Raw genomic sequence first — 22977 nt, 5'->3', positions numbered from 1 at the left:
AGAAGCAGCCTGGCCCAATCCATGACTTTACCTCCACCATGCTTCACAGATGAGGTTGTGTGATCATAAGCAGTTCCTTTTTTTCCTACACACTTTGGTAGATGTAATACCATAAAACTGTATTCCAGAAGTTGAATTTTATTCCATATTGCACATTCCTATATTGTTTCTGTGTGCTCACAGCTCCATGAGACATCACAGCCTGCATTTGTGATTGGTCAGAAGTGTCTCATTTCTGTGGATTTCTGACAGTTTTCTGTGAAATATGTTTGTTTTCAAAGAGGAACACACTTGGCATTTAGTAGAAAGATGCACTGTACTTATTATCTCACTTGTGAAACAGATATGATTGTTGCCTTTTTACTGCAATGTTTTGTCTCCTTCTACAGTATTTTTACAGTATTTCAAACAAATATCTTTAGCTTTCAGTAATGATTTCTTAATGAGCTAAAAGCAATATTTGTCCTCCTTAAAGCAACTGGTCCGCAGTAGTGGGAAGCTTGTGCTATTGGACAAACTCCTGGTTCGTTTGAAGGAGCGAGGTCACAGAGTTCTAATCTTCTCCCAGATGGTACGGATGCTCGACATTCTGGCTGAATATTTAAAGAGCAGACAGTTCCTCTTTCAGGTATTTACACACAACGCTGACCAGATTTTATGTCAGAAATAGATACCTGTGTGTATGTCTGAAGAACCAGATGAAATGGAAACTAACGGGTTGTTTTCGCTTTTTTGTAGAGATTAGATGGCTCTATCAAAGGAGAAATACGGAAACAAGCTTTGGATCATTTTAATGCAGAGGGCTCAGAGGTACTCTGTTTGATGCACTGAATGTAATGAAACTAAATTTATTCCCTTGACTAAAAGTGAATTTCATCCTTCTTGTTCAGGATTTCTGCTTCTTGTTATCTACACGTGCGGGTGGACTGGGTATCAATCTAGCATCAGCTGACACAGTGGTGATCTTTGACTCGGATTGGAATCCCCAAAATGATCTTCAAGCTCAGGCCAGAGCCCACAGAATCGGACAGAAAAGACAGGTGAGCATAAATTGTTTAAATTGTCCATTTCTGCTCATATTTGACTTTTGTTATGAAAGCAAAGCACATGGACGTGTGTAGTTAGTTCTTGAAGACTTCTGATTTGCATGTTTAAGGACATGATTGGCAGAGGAAAGGCAATACACCAGTGAAATAAAAAGAGAAACATGAAGGCAGCATATTTTAAAAGGATCCAGAACTAGCTGAACATGTTGGCCTAAATATGTTGCAATTTTCTTGTTACCTAAAAAATTGCTGTTTGTGATGCACCAAAATTCATAACTACTTCAAAAATGTACGTCTTTTGTTACATTTTTCACCCATGAAGGTCGCCATTTTTTCACCGATGGGTTGATGATGTGTTTTGGTCCATTCTGTACTGGAGTCTACAGAGTAAACACAGGAAGACTCACTTTACCAGATTAGTTGTTTATCATAGTGCATTTGACTGGTGTAATTTTAGATAATGCCACACTGTGACACTATCGACTGTGATTAAAAAAGAATAATAATAATAATAATAATAATAATGCAAATCTGGATAATTTCCCACATGAAAGAAAGGAGAGCGGAGTGGAACACAGCGAAGGACCTAATCTGGACCCTCTACATTTTTCCTCAACACTTTGAGTCATTTATACCAGCAGAACTAACGAAGGCTCCAACAGGTGATCATTACCTTAACAAGCTCAAATTAAATGCAGTGTTGCTGCTGAGAGAGGCAGAGCTGGACGCTCTTTGAGATGTTAACAGGAGCTATACTGCCTGTGGTACTGAAACCACCAATCCGACCGGACCCCTGGAGGTCTGGTGTCGGTGGTAACAAAGTCCGGTGTCGCTGTTACATCGCACCAGACTCTAAACAGCACAATGTTGCCAAACCGGACACAGCTCTACAGACGCTGGGAGAAACATCAGAGACGATGGAGCTATTATACTGGAAATGATAATTTAGCTAGAGCACCAGTACTGTGAAACCACTACCAACATCGAACAAAGTTTGGACCCTAAACAGTTGTTGCCTAACTGGACACAGAGCTATAGAAGTACTTACAGGATCACACAGTCCACCAGAGGTATGTGTCATTCATCGTTTCATTTATGAAGCTAAAGGCAGCAGCACCAGCAGCTCCTACGGCCAACTCTGACCTCTTCCTCTGTTTGGTCCTCCTCCTCATCACCTCTTGTTTCTACGTTCTGATCGGTTTCAATGCGCTCCGGTTCAAATTAAAAAGGCTTAATAACGTTACTCCATCACTGGCTGGAGGACCATAGCATGTCATTTACCCAGAATGCACTGCAGCGTGAACAACATGGTGACATTCCTGTGAAAATATTTTATAAAAAATTATAGAAACTAAATAACCTACAGTATTACTGTGTTGTTTTTTTAAAATATTTATTTAAATATTTCTCAAATAAGGTCTAATTTTATAACTAATCATGGTTCCCTTTAAAACCTGGTATGTCCTTGCAAGCTAGAATGGTCAGTACCATCCCTCAGGAGGTAAAAGTGATTGGATCTCACATGAAAGTAAACTTATCTAATTTAAGAGGTGCTGTGTGTAATTTTGCTGATCGTAAACTCAAATAAATCACTAAGGATTTAAAAGGCATGAGTGCCTTGAATGAACACAGCATGTCTGGGCTGAGGAAATGGGCAGTTGTGGCTAAAGACACTTTGGGCGAAACACTCTATACTTAAGTAAATTTCGCTTAACGAAACTCATCTGTAAGGCTATGGAATGGACCCCTTGTTATACACGTGTTGGGCACCACAGCCATCCATCATCAACTAGAATCTACAAATACTTGTATCTTAGTCAATTGTTCAGACGCCATAGCAGGGTTTCCCCCAGAAAACTGTCTAAGCCCGGTGGTCGGGCCGCTGAAGCAGTCCACCGTGTTTTTGTATTAAAAGATGTTAAGTAGACAGGAAATGTAAAATTGTTACTGGGTAATATAATATTAAAAATAATAATAAAATAATATAAAACCAACGTGATGCACGACTACAATATGAGCGCTAAAGCTCCTCACCAGGCTGAACCTGCATGATGAGGTTAGCTCTGGTTCATTAACCACTAATGCTCCGCCAACCGGGAACACTGACATGATCCTTACAGAGAAGACAGAGCCACACGCTGGGCAGCGTGTTGAGATTTAAACATTGCTCATAATTGTTTGTTCACAAAGATAAATCATTTTCACCGCTCCCTCAAGGCACCTCTGAAATGTGACTACAAGTTATTCCTGTGGTTCACATAGAGCTGCGCAACCAGAGTTAACTCGGCAGGGTTAAAACTCCTACCTTTTTTTTTTTTTTTTTTAGGTTTTTGTTGGCTCTAGTGGCCTTTATTTGAAAGTAGTTTGACAGGAAAGAGGGTTATGATAGAGGGGGAAGACATGCGGCAAATGTCACCAGTCCGGGAATCGAACCTGCGACTACCGGCATGAGGACTAAGACCTCAATAACATGGGTTGGGCTTTGCCCCTGTGCCACCACAGCACCCCTAAACTCCTACCTTGATGTGGAGTTCGCCAAAGACATATAATTCCTCACAGGGGGTTCATGTAAATATCCATACAGGCTGTGATGTCAGTAACGCGTTACTTAGATTACTCATTACTGAAAAAAGTTACTAATGTGTTGCTATTTCAAATCCAGTAGTCAGACTACAGTTACTTAATGAAATCACTTTGCATTACTGTGTCTTACTATTTTCTTTAGTCATTTAATGTTATTTCTTCTACGCCTCTAGGGGCGTGATCGCTGTTTCTATGCGAAAGTATCAGCAGCGACAGAAATGTAAACAATGGAGGGAAGAGGGAGATGCATGTTTGTTGCTGGAAAAACAGGAATTATTTTAAGTTTTGCTCGTCAAGTCCGATTATTATAAGCAGCTTTGGGTTTGTTTTTTTCTATAGTCGCTTGCAGATTTAATGAGTCGCGGGTTGCGCTTTTTAGGCTTAGAAGTAAGCAGACATAAACCCCAGAATTTGTCTGACATCTAGTTAGTTTTAGTCAGACTCTCCCTGTCCATCATTTCCCGGATGACCCATCACGCTGCGTCTTTGTTGATGTTAATATATTACCTGTGAATTACATCGAACTTCGAGTTGCGCTCCAGAAAACTGCAAACATCGAGATTAATATGAACAGYGCAATAAACATGAAAACAGCCACGAATGAACGAGTCCGTAAAATTGTTCAACTAAATGCCATTATAATAATTAATATTAAGATAAGTGTCACAAATCTGTGTAGCGGGACATCTGAGCTGTGGAGCCGCAGGAGGAGCTCTGTGCGCTGCGCTCTGACACCAAACGCAGGRCCGTAATGCACAACCTGGAGGCTGGGGGGTAAAATTCTATTTATAGTTTTCCAGACAATACTGGAACACACAAATTACAAAAGTTATTTTTGTATAGTTTTTTTTGTACTGTTGTAACCATTAGTTCAACCTTATAAGTGGAGACGCATTGTTGATGTCACCATTATAGAATAGCTTACAATTAAGTATTGGCAAAGATCAATGTAATTTTCACAGGTGGTGGAGTGTTAGCAGCTAAAATAGTTACTTTTAATGTAACTTAGTTACTTTCCAAATCAAGTAATCGGTAATCTAAGTTACTTTTTCAAGGAGTAATCAGTAATCCGATTAAAGTTACTTTTTCAAAGTTACTGTGCCATCACTGCATGCAGGTCAGCCTGCGTCCAGTTTGAGTGAAAGGAGACGCGCACGGTAAATTTTAAAGCTGAAGCAGCGGTAGCGGGAGAAGGCAACGCGCCAGCAGTGTGATTGGTCTGCTCTCCGGCTTTAAATGCATAAAATATACCCTTATCTTTTAGAAATGAGTCTGCGAGTGAAACTCTTAGAACAACAGAGTAGTTGTTCTAAGCGATTACATCGCTTGCAATCTGGCTTTAAGATAAAAAAAATAAACAACTAAGTGATTTATTTATTTATTTTCCCCAGTTACAAATTTTTCTAAAAATAAAAATAAGCAACACTTGGCCTGGCGGGGGGCCTAGCAAACCATGGCGGGCTGCTAGGCTTATATTACACTGGGGGAAACCCTGACCATAATATGCATTAATGCAAACAAGGGAAGCTGTCTTAGTCCTACTGCATTAGCTAATGTTTACAGTCTTCCTCATTTTTGCTGTTGAGGGTAGAGCCAATCAGAGCCAAGGAAATCAAATTGCACTTCTGGATTGGCTGCTTTCCAAACGGTATTCTATAGCACATCAGGTAGCACTGGGCTGCTTCCCAAGCTGCATATTCTTCTGAATATTTTAGATATGATGTACAAAAAAATGCAAATGGGCATCTTTTCTGCACATAATTTGAAGTTTCCTTCCACAGAAAAGTATATGAATAGGTGAATACTACACAACCCACATATTGAGGCCTTAGTCCTCGACGCGGCTGTCGCAGGTTTGATTCCCGACCTGGTGACCTTTGCCACATGTCTTCCCCCTTCTCTCAACCCACTTTCCTGTCAATTCACTATTGACAGGAAAATGGCCCCATTTGACAGACATTTCTGATAAGGTCCCACCTCTCCCTGAGCTGTGATGTGAGGCTTCTTATTGGATTCAACTGTCCCAGAACTTTAGCACCAAAACAAGTTGTACTATGAGAAAACTTTGAGCCATATGCAGTTCATACAGACTTGAGGTGGAGTATTGTTGGAGGCTTAAAACCATCACTTGATGTAACAAAGTCAAGTTTGTGTCACAGAGTCTCAAAAGAATTACCCCCGGTGAGGCCATTGGATGTGATTAATGTGCCAAAGTCAGATTTCAGAGATACGGAAGGCAGTGACAATATGTTCTCAAAGGAGGATCTCATGTTTTTGGACATACTCAATGAAGGAAAAAGGAAAACTGAACAAGGATACTATGAGATGCCTCTACCATTCAAACAAAGATCACACTTACCTGACAACAGAAAGCTTGCTGAAATCAGACTTGAACTCTTAAAAGAAAGGTTCAACAAAGAGGAAAGCTACAAAAGAGACAACATAGCTTACATGAAGGACATCATCAAAGAATATGACATGGAAAAAGTACAAAATGAAAGGAAACAAGGAGAACAATGGCATATTCCTCAACATGGAATTTATTACCCCATGAAACGGGTGTGATAGAACAACGGTACCACAGCACTTTTAAATTTCAATAATCAGAATGCAGAACTTGTTTCCGTTGTTTTAAAAGGTTTATGTCAGTCTGCCTTTTCACCATCAATACGCTTCCCGACCGCCCTGCACCATAGGGGCTTAAAAAAAAAAAAGACGAGCACATTGCGCTAAACTCTGAAACGGGAGAAGCGGGACATAAAACGGAGCGACAAACTAGATGTGAATTATGGCATAAAAGCAGAGAATCCGATGCTGAACAGTAAAAAAAAATCAACATATGATGTGAAACACAAGACGATTAGGCGGCGCAGCAGGTGATGAGTGAAGATTACTGATAGTGAACGTCAATAAATGATAAAATAACTGTAGCAACAGGAAAGAAACTAAAGTGGACATAGCAATAAWCCAAGAGAGGATAATATTAATCAAAGGAAACTAAATGGAAATGAATGAAGAACAAAATGCAGGAATAAACTAAGAAACTAAAGTAAATACAGAGGAATAAGCTTGTATGGCAAGACCTTTTGAGCAATAATTAATAAAGAGGACTGTATGGCAAGAATAAACAGACACTATTTCCAGATAAAAGGCAAAGTAATATTGTTGAAATGTCATGGGTTTGTAGAGACCACATCTAATACTGAGAATAAATATATCTTACAGACCATAACAGTAAATAACTTAACACTTATTTATGTTTTTAATTATATTTGATATATTTATTTCTTCAATATTATTCTTCATGTCAGTGTTAATGTCATGAGGCTGATGACTCCATGACACTTTCAATTTGACTCATTAGGATTTGATTAAGAACCAGATTTGTTCTTTGTAATTTCTGTCCAGTAAAACTATTAATCTATAATCAATAGACAGGTCTATATAAAGATATAATTCATGTTTCTGTCTCATATTTGTATGGCATTAAAAGGATCTGGAACTTTTGTTTTTCCACTGAAAGCTCTGGTTTGCACAATAAATGCCATGTGGGTGAAGTTTTATGGATGATGCTCTGATGTCCCATTCTCCTGAAGGCAGCACAGAGCTGCACCACCAGAAACTGACAAACACTGAAGAGAAGAAGAGTTATGATTAATGTAGTTACAGTTCTATCCATGTTTTAATGTTGCAGAGCTCCGTCGTTTGCAAATAGTTCAAAGTTTAAACTGGCATGTTGTTCATCTTTAATCTGGTCATTTTGTGGAATATTTAACAACTAGAAAATGGCAAACAAGAATATCTTTTCCACTCTGATTGGCTACTGTTAGGCCTACCAATTTTAACTTGAATGTTAATTCATTGCATTTTTTGTAGACACCTGTGAAAATAATTTCTATTCCCATGACTTTTTTTTCTCTGAGAAATTATTTTTGATGATAAATACAGAAACAAGCATAAAAATCTAAACATCTACAGTAGTGATAGTAATATTAAGGATAAAATAATGGTCAGTGCAAAGTAGCCTACAAATTATTTGGTGGGGGGCGGTGAGGGACCTGGATAAAGGCTGGGGGGAGCTGGGCCAAAAAAGGTTGAGAAACACTGATCTAGTGAGTTTTTCCAGTAGTGCAGGGGGCTGGATGGTGTTAAACGCACTTGAAAAATCCAGGACGAGGATCCTGACATTTCCACTTCCCTTGTACGAGAGGAAGAGCCTCTCCAGAGTCTTCATCAGATATGATGTCAGTGCTACCGGTCTGAAGTCATTCAGCTCACTGGGCCTGCTCTTCTTAGGACTGGAAAGGAATGATGCAGGATGTCTTCCAGGGTGTGGACACGCTGCCAAGTTGCAGACTAAGGTTGAAGATTCGTTGTAATGGTTCCCCGAGCTCAGTAGCGCAGATCTTGAGAATCCGAGGGGATATTCTGTCGGGTCCTGCAGCTTTTCAGGGTCGAAGCTTCCTCAGTTCTGCCCTCACTTGATCAGCTGTAAAGTGGAGAGGAGGCTGGTTGGAGGGAAAGAAAGGAGAGGAGCTACTAGACTGCCTTGGAGGAGGAGATTGGGTCAGGGGGATGGTATGGGATAAAGGTGAGGCGAGGATGCCAGGATGGTGGAATTACTGCACCTGCTAACAAGGAAGAGGATGTACTGGGGGAAAGCACTGGGGAAGAGTAAATGTAGTAATGGTGGGTGAAGCATAATGGTTAAATCTATTGAAAAAGTTATTCAATGTTTATTTTGTGAATGAGAATATTTCTAATATTGATCGGCTGGAATTGTGAATTTGTTTTATTGTAATCTAATAGGGTATAGTTTTTGAATCAGTCGATATTTTTAGTGGTGAACGTTATTTTTAGGTTTCAAACATTACGGTTGTAAAAGCTTTTACCAGACTTTTTTGTGTGTGTTTGTACAGCTCTTACGGTGAAACTCATGGTTTACTTTCAATAAACCTGGCTGTTCATCAGTAAAGCCACAAGGGTGAAAGTAAGGGGGTACGGTAGGGTACTGTGTTCCCTTAAAAGATTTATCAGGGGTACGCAGTACCTGCAGGAGAGAGGAGAGCGGCTGTCAGCTGTAAAAAAAAAAAAAAAAATCAGTGGGTTCACTGTACAGTCGTGAGTGTACCCACTAATCAGCCATGACTGATTAGTTTCTCAAGAACAATCTAAAACACGACTTGATCAGTGAATAAATAGTTTTTTCCCCATTTCATATTGTTTCTAAACTGTTCGTGCTAAGAGCAGGGGGGCAATATGTAGATTTGAGTCGATCTCGGCATTAGGTGACAAACTGAACGCAGCCAGGAGGCTGAGAGCAGCACGTCCTCCTCTGACTTCTTAGCAAAACATTCGTAACTTTATTAAAAAACTAAAACAAAAAAAGTCAACAAAATGTGTTCAAATTAATGACCCAACAACAATAATAATCTCAGTAATTATTGTTTCAACAAGGAGTTGGGCAATTCTGTGCGTTTTGGTTTTATTCCCAAAATAACTAGCAGAGCAGGAGTTTAAAATTAACTAACCAACCACCGCTGTGTTCATGAGAGGTTTATTAATGATCGCAAAATAAATATCAAGCCTGAAAACCTGATATTGTAGCGGACTGAATGTTATGTTTTTAATGTAATCGCTGCTCTGCTTGAGGACCGCAGCAGTTGCCATGGCAACGCTTGTGCTTGAATGACAGAGACGGAGAGTAAAAAGGTGCGAGTGGTTTAGAGTTGATCACTTGTTCAGGTTGTTTTATCTGTAGTTTCTGAACGTTCAATAAATGACAAACTTGGACTAATTAACTCGTTCGTCTGTTGGTACACGTCATCCACAACAAGCAACAAACACGGTAAATGTGTTTAATTAAGTATTTAACAAACAAATGGCTTCTACCGCAATAATTATGTGAAATTAAATTGTCTAATTTTTTAAAAATTGTTTGGTGTTCTCTTGCATCTTGCTTTGAGCTCAGAGTCTGAGAGGCTTTTCCTCTGTCAAACTACTTTTTTTTTTTTTACCTCTTATTTAGTGCAAATATTGATGTTGATGAGACTTTCTCTAAAATAATAACCTTTTTCAACCTTTATAACTCCACTGTTGAAAATGAGAAGCTAACATTCACAAATGACATTGAAATAAAATCCAGTCCAACATCTGGTTTGAGGTGATTCCTCTGGAACCTGTTGGAGGAAAAATATCCCGACTTCAGAAGATGAGCTTTAACCTAACAGAGCTCTGTGGTTCCTCCTGTCAGTATGAGAGTCAGGGTGAGGAGGCGCCATGTTAGGAAGAGAAGTGGAAGCTGCAGGATBTTCAGAACAAACAGGTCATGATGCTGGGCTACTGATTATCCCTCTGTCTGGACACAGGATCAATAGAACCAGTTTACAAGCTAAAATTAATGGTTATATGCCAGACATGGAAAACTGGGATGAACTCCCATGATGTTCAGAGTTTAGGTCTCATGGCATCTCAAGGTGTCAACATTACAGCCAGTGGGCTGAAGGAGGAAATACAGCTTTATTTTGTAGTAATTCAAGAGCTACCAGCTTTTATCACTTCACAAAAAATTAATCAGCACAGAAACTCCAAAGCACACAAAGAAGTAATGTGTATATATATATATATATATATATATCAATCTATCTAGTTTCTTAGGTAGAAACTAGATAGATTGATGAATCTATCTAGTTTCTTAGGTAGAAACTAGATAGATTGATGAATCTATCTAGTTATCTGCCCTAAACTGCAGATAATTTCCTTGAACATTTGCTAAAATGTCTCAGAACTTCCTCTGCTTCTGTGTAATCAGGCTTAGTCATTTACGTTTTGGGTTACCCTCTATATGTCACACCGGTGACATATAGAAGAAAATGGCAACAAAGCAATGCAATGTAATTTATAGTAGTCTGTGATAAATGTGTATATTAAAATATTTTGTGTAGCAGTGAATCTCTCTCCTGATGTCTTGGTTTTATCTTGTCATGGACTCTTATAGTTAGTAATGCAAGTAAGGAAAATATCTTAGATGTAGTTACATTTTTTATGATTACTTTTCCAAACATAATTAATATTGTTATTCTTCCATGACAATTGTACAATGTTTTTCTTATGATTTGTTATTTGGACTGGCAGGTAAATATCTATCGGCTGGTGACAAAAGGCTCAGTGGAGGAAGATATCATTGAGAGGGCAAAAAAGAAAATGGTTTTAGACCACCTCGTCATTCAAAGAATGGACACTACAGGAAAAACCGTCTTGCATACTGGATCTGCACCTTCTAGGCAAGCAACTCTGTCACTTTCCTTCTTTTTCCTGGCTGCTCTGACAACACTTTTGTAACACTAATTACAAAAGTAACAATAATCACTACATCTAATGTCAGTGTTTCTTGTACACAGCTCAGCACCTTTTAGCAAAGAGGAGCTCTCTGCAATTCTGAAGTTTGGTGCTGAAGAACTTTTTAAAGAGCCAGAAGGTGAAGAGCAAGAGCCTCAGGTATGTTGTACCAAAAGGACGTTGCTGCACAAGTGATCATGGTAGTGGAACTTTCATGAAACAGTTTTTCTACCTTTGCTGTGACATTTACCTTCAACAATTCAACTGTAAAACATTTATTGGCATGGACAGATTAGCCCCAAACCAGACAACATTCTTAAAATGTTCCATCTAGAAATCTGGGTGTTTAAGTTGACCCAAGGAAGATAAGTGCTGCATTAAAGGTGGAAACATTCAATTATATTCCACGGTCAGTGTTTTTTATATCACAAAAACCTGGTTGAACATGGGTGTGTATATTTTTTTAAGAACAGTTTATTTGATGTCACTGAAATTATCTGGGGTGTGGGCAAAAAATACATAGACATTTGATGTATTTTTTTAAAAGTCTACATTTTTAACATTTTGCTTTGATATAATATACATTTAATTACTTTATACCAGGGGTGCCCAAACTACAGCCCGCGGGCCGAATCCGGCCCGCCTCCACATTTGGTCCGGCCCCCTGAACAATACCAGAAAGCATTCAGATTTTTTTTAATTTACCGTATTTTCCGGACTACAAGCCGTTTATATGTCTTGTTGCAGAGAAACAAGCTGAGGTCTCCCGTTAGTCATTATCGTGAGTTAAAATTTTCACGAAAGTAAAATGTTTGTTTTTGTGGCGCTTATGTTATTTTGAAGGGATATATAAACGTTACCATAGCGACCAGAGTCAGAGCAATTGGGCAGTGGTCGAGAGGAGATGAGTAGAACTTGTGAGGCTTAAGTCTGGTTTAGACAGAAAGATTTAAGAATTGTCGGCCGGTGTGTCCAAGGCAGGAGCAACACGAACCGATTCCAGTCACGAACATCCCAATTCCAGAGGATAATCCAGTAAAACCCCCAACATAGCAAACGTGAATTTAGAATAACCAAACACGGATGACTATGTAGAAACAGTAGTGATAGTTTGTGGAGTCATTTTAAGAGATAAAAGACGTAACAAAAAGAAAAGGCGGTGGATAAAAGACGACGGGAGCAGCTGCTCTATTTGCTGCATTATGATTTGGAGGTGAATATGTTTTTTCATAGTTAACATTTTTTACTGAATAAACATAATGATATTTACATATAATAAACATTTCTACATGTCATCTCCGATATCCACCGGACTCTCAGTTGCGCGATATGTCAGCTGTTTGGKWYYCCCCTCTGTTCTTACGTCACCGCGCTTTCTGATTGGCTGCCTGTCACATTCAACAGGTCGTATTGTAGTTCTCAGACAGGGAAAATCCCACAGGCTGCGATAAAAGGGCCAAGACAACCCAAATTGGGCATATTCAGTATTTAGTGGGAACACCAACATGCAGAAGCATCATCTGACTGTTCATCCCCCATCCCACTCCCCCTCTCCCTCCTGGCCGCAACAAAATGTCCAAGTGTTGACCGGTCCGCGGTAATAAACAGGTTGGGGACCACTCATTTAGCACATGCTAGTAGCAACACGAAGGATCAGCACTTTTACTGTTAAAGTTACCGTTTGGAAAACTACCGTAATCAGTTCTGTTAAATCTAATCTTGGCAACTTTTTCTTTGTCAACCGTAATAAATGTGATATTCAAATGACCTGTTATGACTCAGATTTTGGGTGTCTGTCCCCCTCTGCTGCTGCTGCATCGTTGTGGAAAACCTGGAGCGGCAGAGAAATCTGAGGCTTATATGTGCATGTTTACTGGTTTAAAAGAAAAACTTTAGGGTTGTGGCTTATAGCCCAGTGCGGCTCATAGTTCGGAAAATACAGACTATGATCCTTCCTGGATTTTTTCTGTGAAGAACCCAGAGAGGGTCATTTGATTGTGCTTTCAGAAAAACAATACATTTTTACATTTAGGCACTCCTGTAATCGTCACACTTTTTCTGTTACAAACTGACTCCGGCCCCCAGCAGAGAAGGGGAATGTTATGTGGCCCTCACAGGAAAATGTTTGGGGACCCCTGGTTTATACAGTAAAAATGTGGGCAAGAATAATAATGATACAATATTGAATTCAGTAAAATAATTATTTTGAAATTAAAGTCTGGAATTGATATAAATTTAGCAATATTGATCTCTCTTAACAATTCGATTCCTCATTAATTGTGTTCTTGATTCTCACTGAGGTAGAAAATAAACAATTTAATAAAAAAAATGCACCATGTTCCGTTTGATTCAAACAAGCTTAAAAAATAAGAATCCATCTGTCAAAAGAAATGCAACTTTTCACACAACAGTGCAGAGAAATTTGCATGTCTTTAAAGACGCAGTTTGTCTCCAGGTTTAGAAAACACCGACTGTCTCAGATGTTACTTAATGTTTCACCTCTGACATTTTCTCTTCTTTATCTTGATAGAGGAGCTAAAACTGTGTGAGAGTTTAAACCTCTAAGCCAGCATCACTCTGGCAGCTCGCGTCAACTACAGTCGTAATCCATAAATTTGAATATTAATGAAAAGTGAATGTATTTCAGTTACTCAGCTCACAAGTTAAACAGATTACATAGATTAACTCCCCACAGAGCCATGTTTTAAAGCTTTTATTTATGTTGAGTTCTTGCTTAAAACTAATGAAAACATTCAATTTTATTTATTGGGCTGATGGAATATTACATCAAATCAATAAAAAATATTCTAAATTCTCAAACGTGGGTCTAATGAAAGATATGCTTCATACCTGCTCAAAGGTATTTTTTGTGAAATGTAAACATACTTTGGAGCCTCAACGCCATCGTGGACATGTTTTAAATTAAAACACAGAGCATGTACAATACGCCATCATGCAGATACATCTCACGTTATTGGAACTTGCCATTAACCAGGAAGATGAACTATTCTGACTGAATACCTACTTGAAATGGAAAATAAGCATAGAAAAAATATCTATGATTCAAGCCATTGAGCTAAAATTAATAGCAATAAAGAATGTGGCACAAGAGCCAAACATAAAGGTGAAGTGAATGTTATTGCTCTGATTATTTTGTTGGGAATGTTGGCACTTGTGCTGGTCAGGAAATGGACATTGATGAGATCCTGAAGAGAGCTGAGACCAGGGAGAATGACCCTGGGCCGTCCACTGTTGGCGAGGAATTGCTGTCTCAGTTCAAGGTCAGAGAACTTTTATGGCTGTTGGTCAACTATCCAGTTTCTGAACACTTAATATTTATTTGTTTGGTCTTAATTGTATAGGTTGCTAACTTCTCAATGATGGAAGATGAAGATATTGATATTGATTCTGAGCGAAGTCAACGGAGCTGGGATGACATCATACCTGAAGAACAGAGGAGGAGAATGGAGGAAGAGGAGAGACAGAAGGAGCTTGAAGAAATTTACATGTTGCCACGCATGAGGAATTGTGCTAAACAGGTGCACCACTCATGATATTATGAATTATATCAAGAATATTATGAAGGAGGAATATTCACTTCAAGGCAAAAATATTCCATGCAGGCTGAAAGAGCTAGTTTAAGTTTGCTGAATAAATTGCATGCTTTGTCACTGCTACATTTTGGTGCATAATATGTGTAAAAAGGGTGAGAATTGAAAAGCTGTTTGGGGAGGAGCAGAATTTTCAGAAAGTTTGTTTCACACTCCAACACTACTAGAATTCCGTCATGATCCCAGCATATCATCACACTATTGTACAACAACACAATTATGTCTAAATACTTTGGGTCTAAAACCCAGAAAATGTGTCACAGGTTATATTTGCTGCATTTTCCACTAAATGTGTGGGCAGAACGGGACTGAGTGGGAGACAGCTGATAATATTTATACAATAAACACAAAATGAAAAACGTCATGGTTAATCTATCATTTTGTGCCAAGTTATTTCAAAAACAAAAAATAATAATTTCAACACCTGAGAGCAGAAAATCACCACGGACTCAAAAGGATACTGAAGACAAAACAAATGGGAAAAAAATCCCCCCACAGTGCAATGGCACCAAATACTAGTGAAGTGTATTTAAACCCTGGACTTTGAAGAAAGTAATAAAAATTGCCTTAAAGTTCTTTTCCGTATTATTTTGGCATTTAGCAAATGATTAAAAAAAAGGTAATCCTAATTTGCCTAAAACAGAAAATGTTTATTCTGATTTCTATTGGGGATGTATATTTCATTGGGATTTTTTTGTATTTTTGTTTTGTTTTAGTCATATTCTTGCTTTTAGTATTGTGAGTTCTATTTGAACAACTGAGTATTTTTTTCTGGTTTGTGTTGACAGATAAGTTTCAATTCTGATAGACGGCAGAGCAGGAATAGAAGATATTCTGGCTCTGACAGCGACTCCACTTCCGACCGAAAGAGACCAAAAAAACGGGGAAGACCTCGAACCATTCCACGGGAAAATATCAAAGGTTTTACAGATGCTGAGATCCGCAGGTGAAGCTCAGAAGCATTGCTCTTCCTTATTTTGCCTCAGTGTGGTCTTATATTTAAACTGACATATTTATGGACTGCTGCCAGGTTTGTCAAGAGTTACAAAAAATTTGGAGGACCACTCGAAAGGTAAGCTGTCATAGTGACAGATTTTTGTAAAGGCTCTCTAATTATCTTTACATATAATTAAAGATGTATATAGCCTAACTTAACATCTGCTTTTTAACTCAGGTTGGATGCCATTGCTCGTGATGCTGAACTTGTGGATAAATCTGAACATGACTTGAAACGCTTGGCAGAGACTGTTCATAATGGATGTGTAAGAACACTACGTGAAAACCCGTGTGGGCCAGAGAAGACATCAGGTAGTCCTTTTTTTCTTATGAAAAATTAGGAAGATAAAAATATACTTTTTTTTTTTTTTTCAAAAATGTCTTTATTGGGATTTTAGCACTTTAGACAAACAGCTTGAACATCTGCAAAGTATGAAAGCAGCAGTATTAGCAGCAGCACTGGTCAGGTCAAAATAGAATACAAACAAAACAAAACGCTTCACAATCCTGGTTCTAATGCAGTCCATCACATATTTCACATATCATCTTTATATTGAGATATTAAGTTCAACAGTGTATGTCCTCTAATAGAATTGTCTTTGGGAAGTGCAGTTAACATGCTCTTCAGTCACTTGGACCGTCATCCGAGCTGTTCAGATCCTCGACATGCATGATGAAGAGATTCCAGATGAACTCAAACTGATCCTGTTTGCCCTTTAGTACACATGTGATCTTTTCCAGAGGGAGGCAGATGACACCAGCTGCAGCCGTTGGTTTACAGTCGCTCCATGACTCCTCTTCCAGAACAATGATATACATCTTTTCGCATTTATAAACTTAGGTTTATAAAGGTTCGTTCGTTTTTAGTATAATTATGTTTTTCAGGGTGCAGTTCAAACACAAACAGCTTTGGATCCAAAATTATTTGTTTGGAAATTATTTTCTCAATTACATCTTTTACCTCTTTCCAAAAGAGTACAACTTTTCTACAATACCACAGACAGTGAACCAGAGTCCCTCTGTCCTCTGTACATTTTGGACACACATCAGGTGTCTCCCTGTTATACCTGTAGGGGTCCACTGGTGTTATGTAAAGCCACATTAACCATTTGAATTGGGTCATTTTAAGAGCTATATTGATAGAGCTAGTGTGGGCCAGTTTACTTGCTGTTTGCCAATCTTCCTCAGATAACTAGCAGTAAATCTTTCTTCCAAGACTTTAGTCTATCATGAGATCCTTCAGATAAATGTAACATCATTGGGTGATCAAACTCTGACATGATACCTTTCTTCAAACTGTCCTTTAACATTTTTTCTGAAGTTGACTTGGCAGGTCTCCAATGTGGAGAATGATGACTGTAATAAAACATCATAGACCTCAGCTGCACAGCAGAGTAACACAAGTGAAAATTTGGGCACTTGAAGCCTCCACGGTCATAAGGGAGGTACAGTAAGGACAAACGGAGTCTATTCATGACTTGTTTGACTTTTTGGAGACGTTGAAGACCTCTGCAGTTCCATGAAATAAAATAAAATTTCACGGTTTGAGGCATACAGCAACAAAAGTAGTGGGTTGCTTAATATTATAGAAATGTGAGATACAACAAAACCAGATGTTAGAACATCCAATACATAAACATCTCCCTTCTTCCAAGTCCCTTCCCCAAAATGGGAGAGTCCCACCCACATCCATTGTCTCCCGTTATTGCCAGGAACCATCCACAACTCTTGACTTATTCTGCAAAAAATACCCCCGTTACTGCTAAACAACATTTTTCACCTCCGTTCACTACTATTGAATAACATTTTAAAGGACAGTTTCACACTTAAGTGATTATTGCTACAAAATTTAGGAACATAGATATGCAACATATTTAGGAACATAAAAATATAACAAACCGAATCAAACGCACTGCAATGAAAAAGAAATTTGCGTTCTGCATGAGTAAGCGCAAACTGTAGAAAGTCAAATAATGGATTTCAGTTATTTGTGTACTTTACATGCCATCTGAGGCATCATTCTTTACTTGGCACTCTGCATGTCCTGAGCTCTCTTGGATTTTCTTGAGAAACTCACTTCCTTCCCCAGGTGTTTTGTTTTCATAAGTCAGTAGAAGCGTTGCAGGGTGAGTTACTCCATTGCAAATACCCAGTTTATGCAGCTCCTCCCGGATCAGATCAAACTTTTTTCTCAGCTGGTGAAGCCCGGTGGTCAGGTCGGGGTAGAAGTGGACCCGTTGTTCCTTGTAGAATTCGTCCTTTTTTTCTCGTGTGGCTCGAATGACTGATTGCTTTTCTCGGTAGTTGAGGAACTTCATTATCAGGGGTCTCGGTCAGGAAGCGCTGTCCGCTCTCGGCATAACCTGTGAGCTCTTTCCAAGCTCACAGAAAACTGCAGAGCTTCACTCCTTAATGCTTCGGGTATCCACTTCTCCAAAAAAGCACATAAGTCTGGACCCTCGGCACCTTCTGGCAAATTCACAAGCCTTAAGTTATTCAAGCGAGACCTTGTTTCCAAGTCCATGAGTTTGTCTTCCATCGATTTGTTTTTCACCTGCAAGGTGCTCACGTTAGCTTGTAGGTTAGCCACCTCGTCTTCCGCGGTGGAAATACGGTCCTCTGCTCGCGACATACGTTCATTATAGTCATTCATTTCCTGTTTCATATCTTGTAGTGTCACCATCAGACCATCAAGCCGCGAGGAAAACTCGTTTCGTAATGATTCCAGTGCGGCCAGGATTTGATCAGACTTACTATTTTCTGATTGGCTTTTTCCTTCTTGCGCAGCCATATTTTTGTTAGCTTTGCGAACTTCTCCACAGAGGTTGTGGTCGAACAGCTTCGATGGCTTGAATGCCTCACTTTTCCCTTTGCGTTGTTTAGTCGAGCTAGGCATTATACATCAAATTGTCCTTTTTCCGCATAAATCTTTGGTGAACAGCAGTTTTTTCCTTATTAGAGCAGCAAACAGCAGGGCGAAGCTCCGTATGTCTTCTTACGTGGCCGCCATAACTGTAAGTCTAAATTTCTTTTAAGAGTTTTTTGGTGATATGTATTACAACTCATTACAATAATGGTAAATGTGACTGGCTACAGCAAATCCAAGAATACGTCTACTTCAGGGCGTTTTGAGTTATTTACATATTGTTTTCAAAATGATATCAAACGTGAAAATAAAATTAAAAGGTTATGGCCATTTGAATGTTGGCACTCAGGAATCCAAATTCCTGAGAAAATGGCTCTCAAAGTTTCTTCCAAACCTGTTGAGCAATCTGGGTGTTGACAACGAATGTTAAATTACTTAGCATTAATCCCACCTGGCTGTAAACGAGTATGCCACACCTAGGAACGTGTGCAGATAAAGGTGTGCGCTCATAAGCCACCTTTTGTCTGGTTTATCTACTAGAAAATATACTGTATTTCTTTCTACAAAGTTTCAGCTTTTGTCAATTTTTGCAACAAGGCAGTGAGCTTGTGTTTTGTGAACCTTTGTCATGAAGTTGCCTGTGAACGCTGAATTTTAGTGTACAGGAGTAGAGAAACGGAGCCTGTAACTTGGTTATGGCAACACCACAAAAAGTCTGTGGCACCATTATCCTTTTCTGTGCAGCGGCTTCCCACCTATGTTTGAACATTTGGAAAACGTCCCACATATGTCATAAACATTCAGTGAATGCTTGCAGACAATGTTGACTTGTTTTAATGACAGTAAAGATTAAAGACTACCGAGGCAGAAGTAATGATAAAAACTTTATTTTGCTATACATTTATGCATATAAAAGACAATATCAGTAAAGCTTCCATTAGAAAAATTTAAATGGGAAAAAGCATCAATTTTAATGCTTTGGAAAAAGACATGAACAGTTAAATCTGACATCTACTTGAATTTTTTTTTATATTTTGATATTTTAAGATAGCAGATGGACAAAGTATAGTTACTTGCAAAATTCAGTATTTTAAAGACTTAAATAAACATACATATAAATAATGTATATGCATGTTAGAAAAATAGTGAAATCCATTGACAATTGATGCTGTGTGTAATACTACTGATTATTATCAGCATTTCACTGTTCTATAAAAAGAAATCTCTACATACTAACATCTTCAGCATGCTTGATTTAGGCTTCACACTGAGGCCTTGGAGACGTGAGCTGGGAGTAATTTCACATGCCATGATGTGGACCTGGCAGCATGATGGCATGGTTTCAGCTTAGCTCATGATAAATTCCAGAACTCTTGTTGATGTTTTTACAGTTGATATATATGTATACTGAACAAAAATATTAAAGCCCCATTGTCAAATATTGCTGCCATGTGTAGTTAACAACTGTAAATGAGCATTTGATGACATTTTATTTTTACGAAAGTAATATTTCTATTGATTTGTGTATCATTTTTAATCCAACCTGCTGTCAGTGAGCATTACTCAGTGAGTTGTTTTTTTTCCTCGGTGCGTGGGTGGGGCATATCCAGTGGGTGATCAGACAAAATGAGCAACAACTGGACAATCCTTAGACTGGGGCCCACAAAAGGTCACTTCAAAATGTCAAATTTTATCACAAGTCATAATATCGCAAATTATGCAGGAATCTCATGAGTTGTGTGTGTCGCTGGCTTTAGCTGATCCCACAGATGGACGAGCCGGATGTGGGGATCTTGTGCTGGAGTGGTCACACGTGGCCAGCGAGGATGAGGTTGATATGCAGTAGTGCCGGTCTGTTGGAAACAAACTCTTAAACGGCCTACAGTCCAATTATGGACATTGAGCTGTGCAGCTACTGCTCTGGAGGATATTTAAAGAATACTGCAATTTAAATAAATGGATCAATTGGGCTGGTTTCTCAGAAGACTAGGATTCGGCTCATAATAGAGACGCAGAGTTGGAAGATTTGCAGTGTGCCAGTGCATTATATTCATGGTGAAAGACAACAATGATTATACATACTTACAAATTCAACAAGGAAAACAGACATCTAAAAGGCCATATGAAAAAAAACAAATATGCACAATACCCAACAAGAAAAAAACCCAATAAATAAACAAAACCAAAGTTAATTAATCCCACCGTTAACTAAACCCAAACCCTTCAGTCCTTTGACCCCAAGCCGGGGTAAACAAATCCCAAGACAAGCTGGCTTTGGGTAAGGTGCTTGATGTGGTACAGGTCCAAGATGGAAAATCAGGAGTCGGAATGAGACAGAAAAAGTGTTCTCAGGCTACAAGGAGTCTCCTACCATCCTGGCAGGAGAGCGGAAATCTTTAACACATGTAAGTGTAATCCTTTCTTAGGCCTGGACATTTAGCTCGCCATCTTCTGGCCAGATCTGCCATTTGTTCTACATATAACTGACATCTCTACTGGCTGGTCTGGTGGTAGTCAGCTCCTGTAGCTCTGCTCCCCTCAACGCATCTAGTGTTCAAACTTCCTGCTCCAATTAATATAGCCAGCCCATAGACTGCAATACTACACGTGACCTTGGAACCTGAGCAGTGATTGGTTGCTTCATAGTCTCGTGAGAGCGACATTATTATCAGGATTATCATGTGATTTGATAGAGTTGGAGAAACCGGAGAAAATTAGTAGGTGAAAGCTAGAAATTTACACCCTGGTTACACCTGCATCCAACATGACAATGGCACGCTCCCGCATAACTTGTGACATCTGAGGCATTGACTTGTGACAAAATTTGACATTTTGGGGTGGCCTTTTATAGACCCCAGTCCAAGGATTGTCCAATTCTTGTTAATTTTGTCTGATCACCCACTGGACATGCTCTACCCATGCCAATACCCGCTGGTATTGGCATGGGTAGAGCATTACTCACTGACAGCAAATTGGATTAAAAATAATGGTCATATCAAGGGAAATATTACTTTTGTACAATAAAATGTCAGCTAACGGTCATTTACAGTTAACTACACATGACAATGATATTTGACATGGGGCTTTTATATTTTTGTTCAGTATATGTATATATTTATGTGTGTGCGTGCGTGCGTCTGTGAGGCACTGACTTTATTATAATCTGATTTACAAATAAAGACCCCCTCCGTATTATTGTTTGCATGTGCTATGCTCCACAGCAAGAGAAAAACCATTGAAGTACAACTTGAAACCACTTCTTTCTCGCTCTCTGTATGAGCTGAGCTACACACACACAGACTCGTTGCCATAGCAGCTGACAAAACACCATTTTATCTTTTAGGATTCAGCACCAAAACCACTCGAATATTCTTCACATAAAGAACAGAACATTCAGTCTGTTGCAGTAGTATGGTTTCAGGCTTAATGTTTATTTTGCAAAAGTGATCGCTGTGGTAGACTATATCTACCGATGCTATTAGCTAATTAACACTGCATTTTGCTGGTTATGTTTGTTTTCTGCATTCTTAACACATACAAACTGTAGCTCAGAAAATGCACATTTCATTAATAAACTAAGCAAAAAATGTATTGCCATCTTACCTTTACTTACAAGCTTATGCGCCACTCATTCTCCACAAAAATATCAGTTAATCTAAAGCCAAGTCTGTCCTTGAGATAAGTTGACAAAAGTAGGGAAGCAAAGCAATAATGTCTGTTCCTAGCAGGACATCCACAAAGCCTGTCTTTTCTTGTATATCACTCCGTTTGAAAAGAGCAGTACCCTTCGTACTTTGAAGCAAACCTTTCAGCTGTGGTGTTTTTCTTCCTTTAGTTATCATCTCCTGCTTCGATTAAAAATCCACTTTAGAAAACTGTTTAAGTGTAGAAATGTAGTCTTTCATGTTGACGTTGGAAGAGAGAAGAAAACAAATCTATCGCTGCACTTGACTTATTTTCTGTATGGCTAGCTCGCTGTCTCTTACTCTGCAGACGTGGAATGGAGACCAATGTCTGGGATCATGAGCGCCCCCTGCCATGAGGCAAGAAAACTGCCTGCCCACCTCGAATCTGTTCTCTGCTGTTAATGATCACTCCTCAGCACACGAAACACGTTACAAACACAGTTGGTGACAAAAAACACTGTACATTATAATATGCTAAATTATGGAAAATCTGTTCATATATTAAATGTTTTTTAACCATTTTATTGGCAACGTACCATCAAATAGCAGCCAGTGCAGTTAGCGAGAGGTTGCACAAGGTGAGGCTCAGCTCGCTGCTGCCTCACCAGCTGCACTTCTGAGCATTTGACTGGGAAAATGCAAATATTCAGCTATTTTGAAGAAAAAAGAATAATAAAATTTGGTTAAGCTAAATGAAAAATAAATACTTTACAGTACAAACCACAGGGTGAATATAGCAATATAAATTATTTTTCCATAAAGACAGGTCACCTTCATGTGACCACACATCACTGATGTGTTTGTTTGTTTGTATATATATATATATATATATATATATATATATATATATA

The 22977-nt window shown here is 38.8% G+C and overlaps 1 protein-coding gene across 2 annotated transcripts in view; it reads left to right on the top strand.

The window, feature by feature from the left end:
• chd1 (chromodomain helicase DNA binding protein 1) overlaps positions 1-22977 on the top strand; it is a 100622-nt gene that overhangs the window by 34333 nt on the left and 43312 nt on the right. For both annotated transcript variants that reach the window (XM_008423828.2, XM_008423827.2), the window contains exons 16-25: positions 476-628; positions 739-810; positions 891-1040; positions 10764-10912; positions 11030-11126; positions 14153-14248; positions 14330-14506; positions 15367-15524; positions 15609-15650; positions 15753-15886. In XM_008423828.2, coding sequence (XP_008422050.1) covers positions 476-628; positions 739-810; positions 891-1040; positions 10764-10912; positions 11030-11126; positions 14153-14248; positions 14330-14506; positions 15367-15524; positions 15609-15650; positions 15753-15886 — 1228 coding nt within the window. The remainder of the gene's footprint in view (positions 1-475; positions 629-738; positions 811-890; positions 1041-10763; positions 10913-11029; positions 11127-14152; positions 14249-14329; positions 14507-15366; positions 15525-15608; positions 15651-15752; positions 15887-22977) is intronic.

Source organism: Poecilia reticulata, linkage group LG12 (assembly GCF_000633615.1).
Source record: "Poecilia reticulata strain Guanapo linkage group LG12, Guppy_female_1.0+MT, whole genome shotgun sequence".
NCBI classification, from domain to species: Eukaryota; Metazoa; Chordata; class Actinopteri; order Cyprinodontiformes; family Poeciliidae; genus Poecilia; species Poecilia reticulata.
This window is presented reverse-complemented; position numbering and strand designations above follow the sequence as displayed.